The sequence below is a fragment of the Somniosus microcephalus genome, chromosome 14 (genome assembly GCF_052327205.1).
Source record: "Somniosus microcephalus isolate GS21.2 chromosome 14, FLI_Smic_1.0, whole genome shotgun sequence".
In the NCBI taxonomy this organism is placed as follows: domain Eukaryota; kingdom Metazoa; phylum Chordata; class Chondrichthyes; order Squaliformes; family Somniosidae; genus Somniosus; species Somniosus microcephalus.
Genome location: NC_141000.1, coordinates 49,785,768 through 49,800,025, shown reverse-complemented (window position 1 = coordinate 49,800,025; position 14,258 = coordinate 49,785,768). Strand labels below are relative to the sequence as shown.

Genomic DNA, 14,258 nt, shown 5'->3' with positions numbered 1-14,258 from the left:
GGATCTGGGCACCTAATCTAGTCTGACGCTTCAGTCCAATACTGAGGAAGTGCTACATTGTCAGAAGTATCACTTTTTTGACTGAGATGTTAAATCGAGGCCCAGTCTGTCTATTCAGGTGGATGTAAAAGACCCCATGGTGCCATTCAAAGAAGAGCATGAGTGTTTCCCTGGTGTCCTGGCCAATATTTACCCCTCAGCCAACACACCAAAACACATTAATTGATTATTTATCTCACTTGCTGTTGGTGGCACCTTGAAGTGCATATACTGGCTGTTTCTCTAAATAACATATAACTGCACTTCAAAGGTAAGAGGGACCTAGATAAGTACATGAGGGAGAAAGGAATAGAAGGATATGTTGATAGGGTTAGATGAATTAGGGTGGAAGGAGGCATATGTGGAGCATAAACACCGGCCCAGACCAGTTGGGCTGAATTGCCTGTTTCTGTGCTGTATATGCTATGTAATTGATTGGCTGTGAAGTGCTTTGGGACATGAAATACACTATATAAATGCAAGTTATTCTTTCTTTCTCAGTTTATGACAAAAATAGCCAGAACAAAACTTTGTTATCCACTGTCAGCCATCTATTATCCTCTACACAATAGTACTTTTTTTATTATTGAGATTCAAAAGTGAAGGGTCAAGGTCCATTGTGCAGGCCATCAAAATGGCTAGACAACAGTTGCAGGAGATGATGATGAGTTTGGTAAATAATGTTACAAAACATTAAATATTCCCATACTGAAACAAGAAAAACAACATGCCACACTGGAAAATTAAGCAAGTTTACGAGAGCTCAGTTGATCTCAATGATATCATACCTATTGCTTTTATTTGTAACAAATCACATTAAATTCAAGAATAGCAATATACTATATATTTTACAAAAATACAAATAACTTAAATAGTCTGTTGTACAGCATATTCACATCGAGCAACGTCAGCATTTACTGTGCACTTGTTTTCCCTGTAGCTTGAACCTTACTATGGGCACACAACATGTCCAGTAACTTGTCGTCTATATTTACATTACCAGTGGGTCTGAAAAAAAGTTCAACAATGACGCCTGCACTAATGGATTGGAGCATGGAAAGTGCAATGATCAGGTTGAAAAAGCGAGTCTGATCTCGTGTGTAAATGGTTTTCACGTATTCATTGAGAGCTTGCCGTGCCTCCTGCTGAAGATTCTGAATGTACCCTACACAGTGCAGTCCTGGGAGCTCTAGAAAAAGAACATTGCAATATTTCAACATCAAACAGAGTAGTAGTGTGCAATCTGGATTAGTGTTAATAAATCACATAAACTTGGAACAGACCGCGACTGAAATTAAAACTTTTTAAAGCATTTCATTGCACATTTTGTTACAACTGGGTGGTCACAAATTAAAAATAAATAAATAAAACAAATAACATATGCATCTTGCATGTGACAATGTCATATCAGCAAATTTTTAATACAAAGCTGAGCCATATCAATTAGGGGCTGATACTGGAACACCGAGGGCTAAGAGGAGATTTAATAGAGGTTTGAAAAATATATATATGACAGAATGAATAGGGAAAGGCTATTTGTTTTAGTTAGTGAGTCAGTAACGAGGGATCATGAATTTTAAATTGTCACGGGGAGAGTGAGGAGGGGTGGTTAGGAGAAATTTCTTTACAGAGGCAGTTGTTGGAGCATGGGTTGCTTTACTAGAGGAAATGGGTGAGACAGAGACTATTGCATCTTTAAAGGGAAAAGTGGAGAAATATTTGAAGTAGAGGAAGATGTACAATTATGGGGACTGAGCAGGGCAGAGGATCTGGCTCTAGCAAAGAGCCAGCACAGACTTGCCAGGCCGAATGGCTTCTTTCTGTGTTGTAAACCCCATGGTTCTAATGTGGCACTGTGTGTAATTCGGTGGATTGTTTTAAGGCCACAAGACCTATTTACTGCAAAAGGCACATCCTGGCATCAATCAGAGACTAACTGCTCGGTTGCTTTTCAATTGGTTGGCAACTCCTCTTAAATCCCTGGCTCCTCTCCAAGATCATAAGATACCATCAGGAAATTACTGGCTTTCTTTCTTTTTTTAATATTTTAAGTGTGACAGAAATTTGCACGTATGATAAAGCGTGATTCTTGAAGAGTCCTTTTCTGACACACCTTTCATTTTATAGCTGCTGCTGAAGAAAAACAAGGAGCCTGAACAAACGGTCCTCCAATTAGATATAAAATGGGCTCATCAGTGGTAATCTTTGAAAACACAGCAAGTTGTTATGTCCCTGTTATACTTAGGTTAAAAACTGTACAGGAGGACTTGAATGAAGAGTAACAATAAACAAGGATTTAATAGCGGGGGGAGTGCAATGTCGAGGTCCTGTAACATCCATGGTTTTGGCAACTGACACTTCGTTTTTCAGAATTGCATTGGTCCTATTTTTAAAGCATTGTGGCTGCAGTGCACCAAATCATGTTGGCCACTCACACCGTGGTATGTTTACTACAGCTCTGTACTTGGGCACTGTGCAAGGAAAATGATTTATTCTGCTATATTGCTAATCTTCTCTGTATCGTTCCAATTTTATACTCTATTCTGATTGAAAAACAGGGACAGGGCATGTTTGTTTTTCAGGCTCCACTGTCATTATATTAGTATTTCTGATTATGTTTTCTCCAAGAGGAATGATATCAAAGTTTGCTGGTGATACCAAATTAGGGGGCTCGGTCAACTGTGAGGAAGAATGCAAAAGATTGCAAGAGAACACAGACAGGTTAATGGAATGTGCAGTTAGGTCACAGATGTTGTTCAATGAAGAGAAATGTGAAGCAGTATAGTTTAAGAAAAAGAATAATGAAAGTAAGTGTACCATAAACAAACAGTAAGATTCTTAGATTGGTGGGAGCGCAGGTAGAAAAGGCCATAAAAAGTCAAATGGGGTTCTGGGTTTTATTCATGGGGCACTGAATATAAAGACAAGGAAGTGATACTGAATTTGGTTAGTACACATTTGGAGCACTGCATGCAGTTATGGGAATGCCATATATAAATGATACTAGAGGCATGGAAAGACTAGAACAAAAAATCACCAGAGTGATACAGAAATGAAAAGTTATTGTTGATGTGAAAGGCTTGAAAATTGTAGCCTTTTGTACTGGAAGAAAGAATGTTACGGAAATATCTAATTGAGGTTTTCAAATAATGAAAGGGTAAATAGTGAAACTGCTTCCACTGGTTGGCGAATTGGAAACAAGGAGGACGTAAACTAAGAATTATTTTTCACAAAGAGGATTATTGCATCATGGAATGGTTTACCACAAGTGCCTATTGACCCAGTCATTATAACATCATTTAAAAAGGCACTGAATAAGCGTATAAAAGGATATGGAGAAAGGGGAGGGAAATGAGATTACAGCAGCAGCTCCAGCTGAAGAGCTAGCACAATGGCTTCTTTCTGTGCTATAAATTCCCTGATTCTGTAAAAGACGATGATTCCTGTCTGTTCAACATCAGTACAGTACCATTCAGAACTTAAATAAAAGACTACTTGAAAATAACACTGCATATTAAAAATCAAAAGTGTATAAAAAGCTCACACTTGGGGACTGTCGGGGACATGTAGAAGCCAGCCAGTTACAGCATAGCTGAGACCAACTGGATAGGCACAGACTGAGAACTTACATGCTTTTTATTTTTTATTTTTAGTAATTGTATTGGCAGTGTTATTTTTAAAAGATGGTTTGTCTGTTGGAGCTGGGTCAAATTTCAAAACTGAGATTGATAGATTTTTGTTAGGTAAGATTTTTAAGGGATATGGAAACAAAGCAGGTTAATGGAGTTAAAATACAGATCAGCCAAGATCTAACTGAATGGCAGAACAGGCTTGAGGGGCTGAATAGCCTACACCTGTTCCTATGTTAAAACTCTGAATGGCACTACACAACAACTTACATTTATATAGCTCCTTTATCATAGTAAAATGTTGCAAGGCACGTCACAGGAGCGTTGTCAGACAAAATTTGACACCGAACCACATAGAATGGTTACAGCACAGGAGACCGCCATTCGGCCCGTCGAGCCCGTGCCAGCTCTCTGCAAGAGCACTTCAGCTAGTCCCACTCCCCCGCCCTTTCCCCGTAGTCCTGCAAATTTCTTTCCTTCAGGTACTTATCCAATTCTCTTTTGAAAGCCACAATTGAATCTGCCTCCACCACCCTTTCAGGCTGTGCATTCCAGATCCTCACCACTCGCTGCGTAAAAAAGATTTTCCTCATGTCGCCTTTGGTTCTTCTGCCAATCAACTTAAATCTGGTTCTCGATCCTTCCACCAATGGGAACAGTTTCTCTCTAACTACTCTGTCTAGACCCGTCATGATTTTGAACACCTCTGTCAAATCGCCTCTCAACCGTCTCTGCCCTAAGGAGAACAACCCCAGCTTCTCCAGTCTATCCACGTAACTGAAGTCTTGTAAATCTTTTCTGCACCCTCTCTAAGGCCTTCACATCCGTCCTAAAGTGCGGTGCCCAGAATTGGACACAATACTCCAGTTGAGGCCGAACCAGTGTTTTATAAAGGTTCATCATAACTTCCTTGCTTTTGTACTCTATGCCACTATTTATGAAGCCCAGGATCCCGCATGCTTTTTTAACCGCATTCTCAACCTGCCCTGCTACCTTCAACAATTTGTGCACATATACCCCCAGGTCTCTCCGTTCATTCACCCCCTTTAGAATTGTACACTTTAGTTTATATTGCCTCTCCTCGGTCTTCCGACCAAAATGTATCACTTCACACTTTTCTGCATTAAATTTCATCTGCCACATATGTGCCCATTACACCAGCCTGTCTATGTCTTCTTGAAGTCTATCACTATCCTCCTCACTGTTCACTATACTTCCAAGTTTTGTGTCATCTGCAAATTTTGAAATTGTGCCCTGTACACCCAAGTCTCAGTCATTAATATATATCAAGAAAAGCAGTGGTCCTAGTTCCGAGCCCTGGGGAACGCCACTGTGTACCTTCCTCCAGTCCAATAAACAACCGTTCACTACTACTCTCTGTTTCCTGTCACTTAGCCATGCTGACACTGTCCCTTTTATTCCACGGGCTTCAACTTTGCTGGCAAGCCTATTATGTGGCACTTTATCAAACGCCTTTTGAAAGTCCATGCACACCACATCAACCGCATTGCCCTCATCAACCCTCTCTGTTACCTCATCAAAAAACTCAAGCATAAGGAGATATTAGGACAGGTGACCAAAAGCTTGGTCAAAGAGGTAGGTTTTAAGGAGCATCTTAAAAGGAAAGGTAGAGAGGCCGAGGGGTTTAGGGAGCGAATTCCACAGCTTAGGGCCTAGACGGTTGAAGGCACGGTCACCAATGGTGGGACGAAAGAAATCTAGGGTGTACAAGACTCCAGAATTGGAGGAACGCAGAGTTCACGGAGGGTTGTAGGGCTGGAGGAGGTTACAGATATAGGGAGGTGTGAGGCCATGGAGGGATTTGAACATAACATTGAGAATTTTACATTTGAGGTATTGCTGAACTGGGAGTCAATGTATGTCAGTGAGTACAGGGTGATGGGTGAACGGGACTTGGTGTGAGTTAGGATACAGGCAGCAGAGTTTTGGATGAGCTCAAGTATACGAAGGGTGGAAGATGGGAGGTCAGCAGGAGTGCATTGGAATAGTCGAGTCTGGAGGTAACAAAGGCATGGATGAGGGTTTCAGAAGCAGACGGGCTGAGGCGGGGTGGTGACGGACAATATTACAGAAGTGGAAGTAAGCGGTCTTGGTGAGGGACAGGATATGGGGATGGAAGCTCAGCTCAGGGTCAAATAGGATGTCAAGGTTGCAAACAGTCTTGTTCAGCCTCAGACTGTGGCCAGGGAGGAGAATGGAATTGGTAGTTAGGGAATGGATTTTGTGGTAGGGAGCCAAAAATGGCTTTGGTCTTCCCAATATTTAATTACACACATGTTGGTCACCACAATGGCATGGTTTGAATACCAACTAAAACTCCAGTAGTTTGGGAATTAAATATACTTTCTATAGTGAACAACTCGGATCACTTCATTTGTGTTCATTTGATTATCATTGTAATTTTCAAGGTTTCAGTGTTTTCTCAAATCTGGTGGGTTGAACTGATGTTGGATATTCAGCACATTACTAATGAACTGAGAAAAAATTATTGGCGCAGAAAAATTAAACCTATAAGCAAAAAAGCAATTTAAAGGGCATTGCCTTCATGAAAAAAAGCAATGTTTGCAAACACAAGGTGCAATAATTTTTTTCATTTGTTCTCAGTATGTGTTCTTGCTGGCAAGGCCGCATTTATTGCCTATCCCTAGTTGCCCTGAGAACTGGTGGTGGGCCTTCTCCTTGAACTGCTGCAGTCCATGGGGTGATGGTGCTCCCACAATGGCATTAAGTAGGAAATGCAAGGATATTGACCCAGCAACAATAAAGGAATAATGATGTATGTCTAAATCAGGATGATGTGTAACTTGGAGGGGTACATGCAGGAGATGGCACTCCCATGACATTGCTGCTCTTCTCATTCTCAGCGGTAGAGGTCGCAGGGAAGAGAGGTGCTGTCAAAGTAATCTTGACGAGGTGCTGCAGTGCATCCTGTAGATGGTAAATACTATAGCCACAGTGTGCCATTGATGGAGAGGGTGGATACAGAGTCCATTGGCAGGACCACCGATCAAGCACACTGCTCCATCTTGAATGGACTGCTGTTGCGGCTGCATCCATGCAGGTGGAGAGTGAGTATTCCATCACACTCCTGACTTGAGCCTTATAAATGGTGGATAGGTTTTGAGGAGTTAGCAGGTGGACCAGTCATCACAGATGAGCGATGTATTTACGATTTTATTAGAAACAGTGGTCAGACAAATTTTCCCAAGGCAACCAGAGCAATTATTCCCCCCATGGTGATTTCCCAATCTCAGAACAGCCAAAAAAGTGAGGTTTTGAGTCTGGGTCATTTTACTTTCCTATATGGGGAAAGGAGAAAGAAGTTTGAACAGGTGACTGATTCACCCTGATCTGTTGTTGCACATCCCTGAGCAGCCAGATCAAAATCAAACAGTAGTGATACAGAGAGCACCTGCTGAGATTTGATAAGACTCAGGTTTATAACCGTGCAATGAAAGAGCTGTAGAAGTCACTAGTCTCTTTGTTACTCTGCAGCTTTCTGATATTGCCCACCCTTATCTCATTCATTTCCCATCTATTTATTCTGCTTCAGGACACCAGTCTTATGTTGGTAAGAGACTGATATTTTATTCTACATTCACACTGCAGTTATAGGGTCTCAGGCTAGTAGCTACAGTATCAGTTCCTGTCAGCGTCAAGGCCTCTAGAAGTGATCATTCAGCCTCAGAGCCTTCCTGTTGTACTAAGTGCCAGAGGCTGCCAGCGATATCCTCCGTATATGCAGACACATACACAGAAGTCCTCTCCCAGCACTTCAAATTGAAAAGTTTGAAAACTGGGGGCAGGAGTATCCGCACTATCTAAACTTTTCATTTAATTCTGGATAAGTTTAAAAAGTGCTCCTGAGGCCCAAGGGCCCCCTGAGCATGTTTTAAACAAGGTTCAGTGATCGGAGTCAGAAGGTTGTAGATTCAAATCCCACTCTACACACTTGTGCACATAATCTAGGCTAACACTTGAGAGCAATACAGAAAGAGTGTTGCCCTGTTGGAGGTGCTGTTCTCCAATCGTGATGTTAAACTGAGCTCTCTCAGCTGGACGTAAAAGATCCCATTACACTATTTGAAGAAGAGCAGGAGAGTTATCCTGGCCAATGTTAATCCTACTAAAACAGATTAGCTGATCATTTGTCTCATAGGTGTTTGTGGGATCTTGCTGTGTGCATATTGGCTACTGTGTTTGCCTAAATTACAACAGTGACTATATGTCATTGTGAAGTGCTTTGGAATATCCTGAAGATGTAAAAGTTGCTATATAAATGCAAAGGTTTGTTTTACCTCTTTTTGAAGTAGCATTGGACTGGAGTTATAGTCCATACTATGTCAATGCCAAGTGGTGTGAGACTGCCTACTCGGGGCGGGCTCTGGAATGGGGTTCAGCCAAGACTCCACATTTTTCCAGTGACTTTAGTGCCAGTATGAAGCAGAAACTACTCTGCAGTGGTACGAAAGTTACAGGATGAACGCACCTTTAAAGTTTCTTAATAAAAATACTTATGCCACTAACAGTGTCTATCTGGATAAAATGGAAAAACAAGTCATAAATAAATTGCAATGAAAGTCATTTCAGTTATGCTTCTCCAACCATCTTCAAACTTTTCCGTGACTAAACATATAGACATTTTATCACTACTGTATCTAAATTTGTTTGTAAAATGCGAACCTGGATTAAAAAGCAGAGTCCCTTTCAGGTAGGCATACTCCTTGGGGCTAATGTCCAGGCTCCTGCACTTCGCCAGAAATCTTTTAATAGTCTGGATCTCGGCCGCCGAGGGGAAATGCTGATGTCCCGACTCTTCCTGGACGTTCGCAGGCCCGTTGGTTAAAATCGTGTGTAAAATACTGGGCTCGGAGGTCTCCACGGTTTCGAAATCGACTTTGTCCTGTGCCAGTCCCAGGACCAGGAGGGGCGCCCAGCACCTTCTCACCAGGGTTAACTGGTCGCCCCAGGGCAGTGCCTGGAAACAGGGCACGTTCTTAATGAATGTCAGCGTCTTCGCCAGGACCACGGAGGCTTCTGCACAGGTGATGTGAGGGCATTTCAGCACCACTCTCCGCCTGGACCTGCAGGGACAGCCTTGCCCCGGGGCTACAGGGGGTGCACCGGGTGGTTGCTGCCCCTGGAGGAGGTCGTGCCCGTCGTTTTTCAGCAGTTTGTACAGGATGCTGCTCAGCCCCCTGCCGTTCTTGCACTGACACGTGTCCGCGCAGGCTGAGGACATCGCTGGGAGCAGCTGCCGCACTCGGTCAAAACAGGAAGGATCCGAGGCTGCGTGCTCATTTATATAAAGTCCAAGCCCGGGTCCCACCCACTGCGAGCGGCAGCAGCGGCAGAGGGCGCCCGCTCACCGGAGCAATGCACTCTTGACACTGGACTGTCCAGTGCACACCTCACTGCACCTACTGGGATCAGACTGTCCCGTGCACACCTAGCTGCACCTACTGGGATCAGACTGTCCCGTGCACACCTCACTGCACCTACTGGGATCAGACTGTCCCGTGCACACCTAGCTGCACCTACTGGGATCAGACTGTCCCGTGCGCACCTAGCTGCACCTACTGGGATCAGACTGTCCTGGGCACACCTAGCTGCACCTACTGGGATCAGACTGTCCCGTGCACACCTAGCTGCACCTACTGGGATCAGACTGTCCTGGGCACACCTAGCTGCACCTACTGGGATCAGACTGTCCCGTGCACACCTAGCTGCACCTACTGGGATCAGACTGTCCTGGGCACACCTAGCTGCACCTACTGGGATCAGACTGTCCCGTGCACACCTAGCTGCACCTACTGGGATCAGACTGTCCTGTGCACACCTCACTGCACCTACTGGGATCAGACTGTCCTGTGCACACCTCACTGCACCTACTGGGATCAGACTGTCCTGTGCACACCTAGCTGCACCTACTGGGATCAGACTGTCCCGTGCACACCTAGCTGCACCTACTGGGATCAGACTGTCCTGTGCACACCTAGCTGCACCTACTGGGATCAGACTGTCCTGTACACACCTAGCTGCACCTACTGGGATCAGACTGTCCTGTACACACCTAGCTGCACCTACTGGGATCAGACTGTCCTGTGCACACCTAGCTGCACCTACTGGGATCAGACTGTCCCGTGCACACCTAGCTGCACCTACTGGGATCAGACTGTCCTGGGCACACCTAGCTATACCTACTGGGATCAGACTGTCCCGTGCACACCTAGCTGCACCTACTGGGATCAGACTGTCCCGTGCACACCTAGCTACACCTACTGGGATCAGACTGTCCCGTGCACACCTAGCTGCACCTACTGGGATCAGACTGTCCTGTGCACACCTCACTGCACCTACTGGGATCAGACTGTCCCGTGCACACCTAGCTGCACCTACTGGGATCAGACTGTCCTGTGCACACCTCACTGCACCTACTGGGATCAGACTGTCCCGTGCACACTTAGCTGCACCTACTGGGATCAGACTGCCCTGTGCACACCTAGCTGCACCTACTGGGATCAGACTGTCCTGTACACACCTAGCTGCACCTACTGGGATCAGACTGTCCTGTACACACCTAGCTGCACCTACTGGGATCAGACTGTCCTGTACACACCTAGCTGCACCTACTGGGATCAGACTGTCCCGTGCACACCTAGCTGCACCTACTGGGATCAGACTGTCCCGTGCACACCTAGCTGCACCTACTGGGATCAGACTGTCCCGTGCACACCTAGCTGCACCTACTGGGATCAGACTGTCCTGTGCACACCTAGCTGCACCTACTGGGATCAGACTGTCCCGTGCACACCTCACTGCACCTACTGGGATCAGACTGTCCCGTGCACACCTCACTGCACCTACTGGGATCAGACTGTCCTGTGCACACCTAGCTGCACCTACTGGGATCAGACTGTCCCGTGCACACCTAGCTGCACCTACTGGGATCAGACTGTCCTGTACACACCTCACTGCACCTACTGGGATCAGACTGTCCCGTGCACACTTAGCTGCACCTACTGGGATCAGACTGTCCTGTGCACACCTAGCTGCACCTACTGGGATCAGACTGTCCTGTACACACCTCACTGCACCTACTGGGATCAGACTGTCCTGTGCACACCTAGCTACACCTACTGGGATCAGACTGTCCTGTACACACCTAGCTGCACCTACTGGGATCAGACTGTCCTGGGCACACCTAGCTGCACCTACTGGGATCAGACTGTCCTGTGCACACCATCAACACCTACTGGGATCAGACTGTCCTGTGCAGGCCTAGCTACACCTACTGGGATCAGACTGTCCTGTGCACACCATCAACACCTACTGGGATCAGACTGTCCTGTGCACACCATCAACACCTACTGGGATCAGACTGTCCTGTGCACACCATCAACACCTACTGGGATCAGACTGTCCTGTGCACACCATCAACACCTACTGGGATCAGACTGTCCTGTGCAGGCCTAGCTACACCTACTGGGATCAGACTGTCCTGTGCACACCATCAACACCTACTGGGATCAGACTGTCCTGGGCACACCTAGCTGCACCTACTGGGATCAGACTGTCCTGTGCACACCATCAACACCTACTGGGATCAGACTGTCCTGTGCACACCATCAACACCTACTGGGATCAGACTGTCCTGTGCACACCTAGCTACACCTACTGGGATCAGACTGTCCTGTGCACACCTCACTGCACCTACTGGGATCAGACTGTCCCGTGCACACCTAGCTGCACCTACTGGGATCAGACTGTCCTGTGCACACCATCAACACCTACTGGGATCAGACTGTCCTGTGCACACCTAGCTACACCTACTGGGATCAGACTGTCCTGTGCACACCATCAACACCTACTGGGATCAGACTGTCCTGTGCACACCTAGCTACAACTACTGGGATCAGGCGGTCTTGTGTATTCCTAACTATACCTATTGGGATCAGGTTGCCCTCTGAGCACCTTGCTGGGATTCAACTGTTCTGTGCACTTTCCTTCCTCTATATAGTTACTGCTGTCAAAGTAATAGAGGTAGAAATTTATTATGGCCCATTTTCAGGCATATAACTGACAGGCAGGCCCAGCATCTTCTCTGCTCTGGCAGCCCAATTTCAGGAAGGGTTCCTAAAACCAGTGTTAAACCCCTCATTAGCATATGCAAGGACTGTAATGCCTGTTTTAGGCAGCTGCCTGGTAAACCTGAAAAATCATCTGACCCAATATGGGGTCAGATGTATTTTAGGCGTCTTTAGGGCGCGGGACATATTCCTGTGAAAAAGACCCTTGTTGCCCCTGATTTCCAACTGGAAATAAAGGGCAACAAGCTCACGTCTCAGAGTGTTACTTCATGGAGACAGGCCATTTGGCCCATCAATTCTGTGCTGATATGTTTATCTCCATGAGCCATCTAATCTAATGCCACTGTCCTGCTGGCCCCCAAAATCTTTAATGTGCCTCTTTTCATGTAATCCATTTTGTTAGAAGAATTTATGAACACTGTTTTAACAATGGCTCGAATTCCACATTACAACCACCATCGGTGTAAACATTTTTTTTTCTATCTGCTCCCCTTAATTCTTTTTCCAATTATCTTACATTTGTGCCTTCTCGTTACTGCATCACCAACCAATAGAAACAACCTGTCACTCTTTACCCAATCATAACCCTCCATAACCCTGAAGACTTCTATCAGGTCATCACTTAACCTTCTCAATTCTGGTGAAAAAAATTCCTAACTCTCGACTCTCCATAACTAACATTTCATCTCTGGCAATATCCCAGGGAATCTAGGCTGCATTTTTCCATTGTTTTTTTTTTCTCTTTTGTGATTGTATGCTCAAAATTGCAGACAATACTCCAACTGCAGCCTAACCAAGAGCTTGTGCAGATTCAACATTAGCTCCTTGCTTTTCTATTCTATGGGGGGAATTTTTACTTGCAGGAGATATGGGTTTGGGAGCGGGCGGGGGGTTAAAAGCGCAGAAATTGACAGCGTGTCGGGTAGCCGGCTCCAACCCGCCGACTTCTGCATTTAACCGCTGTGCTCAGGAGAGGGGGGTTGCCAATAGCTCGTTAAGAGCGATATTAACATGGGTTTGGGGATTTAACTGTGGGTGCATGGGGTTCCCAGGCTTCCTGGAACTTGTCAGTGAAAGTAAGGCACAAACACAGCAGCAATTGAGGGGGCTGAAGAAATGGCAGGCAAATACTCCAAAAAGTACTGCAACCTCACAGTTGCTTTCTTGCCTAATTTTGTGAGAGACCTTTTTGTTCACAGTGCTTGTGCGGAGAGGTTACTTTCACAACTTTACAGGTGACTTTTACTACTTTAGAGGTTTGTACGTCTGATCTCCACTTTGCAGCTGTGATCTATCAGATCAGCATGGATGCCACTTATGCTATTTTACTTTGGACCTCAGATGAGGACCAAGAAGAACAGCAACATCAACACCATCAGCAGCAACAGCAGGAGCATCAACAGCCTGCTCCTCACAGACCTGCAGCTCCACAGCAGAGAGGGGATGAGCGGAGAGGTGCAGTTCGCAGGAGGCCATACCCACAACACTGGGTGTACAGGCAGAGAATGAGTTTCCTGGACATGTCTCAGGAGGCTCAGGGTCTTGCGCCAGGTGGTGGCAGACATTTGCAGTCTGCTGAAAGAAGACCTGCTGCCAAGTCGACCTGGTGGCCACGCTTTACCAGTGGTTATCAAAGTCACCACTGCCCTCAACTTCTTTGCCTCTGGCTCCTTCCAGGGCTCTGCCGGAGACATTTGCGGGATCTCACAGCCAACGGCCCACCAATGCATAAGACAGGTGACTGATGGAATGTTTGCCAGAGCAGGCAATTATGTACACTTTGCCACCAATGATGCCAGTCAGAATGAGCGGGCACTTAGGACTTCGGCTCTGGCTGGCGTCCCACAGGTGCAGGGTGTCATCAACTGCATGCATGTGGCAATGAAGGCACCCCCAGATCACTTAGGAGAGTTCATTAACCACAAGGGCTTCCACTCTATCAATGTGCAGCAGGTGTGCAACCACAAAAAGACGTTTATGCAGGTGTGCTCAAGATTCCCAGGCAGCTGCCATGATGTTTTTGTCCTGCACGAGTCCACCCTCTCTGATCTCTTCGCACCTTGAAGCAGACTTACCAGCTGGCTGCTTGGAGACAAGGGATACCCACTTAAAACATGTCTGATGACACCCGTGAGGAACCCAACCAATGAGGCCCAACAGCGATACAATAAAAGCCATATGACAAGCAGATGTATCATAGAGCAAGCAATCGGCATGCTGAAGATGCGCTTCAGGTGCCTCGACAGATCTGGAGGTGCCCTTCAATATTCACCAGCCAGGGTCTCCAGAATGGTCGTGGTGTGCTGCACTCTGCACAACATTGCACAACAGTGAGGTTTGGACTTTCAGGAGGAACAAGGCACAGAGAACAGAGCCTCATCAGACAATTCCGAGGAGGAACATGATGAGGCCAATGTACCAGCAGTGGCGCACTAAGAGCGTTAAAAAAACAAGCCTGAAGGCTTTGTGTCTTAATGCG

At 45.9% G+C, this 14,258-nt stretch overlaps 1 protein-coding gene across 1 annotated transcript; it reads right to left on the bottom strand.

Moving 5' to 3' along the window:
- Nucleotides 1-819: 819 nt before the first annotated feature.
- Nucleotides 820-8,950, bottom strand: nr0b1 (nuclear receptor subfamily 0, group B, member 1). The gene is made up of 2 exons (XM_086006558.1): nt 8,373-8,950; nt 820-1,228 (listed from the first exon to the last, which is right to left on the bottom strand). The coding sequence occupies exons 1-2, from the start codon at nt 8,929-8,931 to the stop codon at nt 954-956; spliced, it is 834 nt and encodes a 277-aa protein (XP_085862684.1). The 5' UTR covers nt 8,932-8,950; the 3' UTR covers nt 820-953.
- Between the last annotated feature and the right edge of the window lie 5,308 nt (nt 8,951-14,258).

Excerpts from the sequence above, each read along its gene's own strand:
- nr0b1 (XM_086006558.1), bottom strand. The coding sequence starts at position 8,931 with ATGTCCTCAGCCTGCGCGGACACGTGTCAGTGCAAGAACGGCAGGGGG. Across the intron at positions 1,229-8,372 it reads GACTCTGCTTTTTAATCCAG|AGCTCCCAGGACTGCACTGT; the intron begins GTTCGCATTTTA and ends TTCTTTTTCTAG.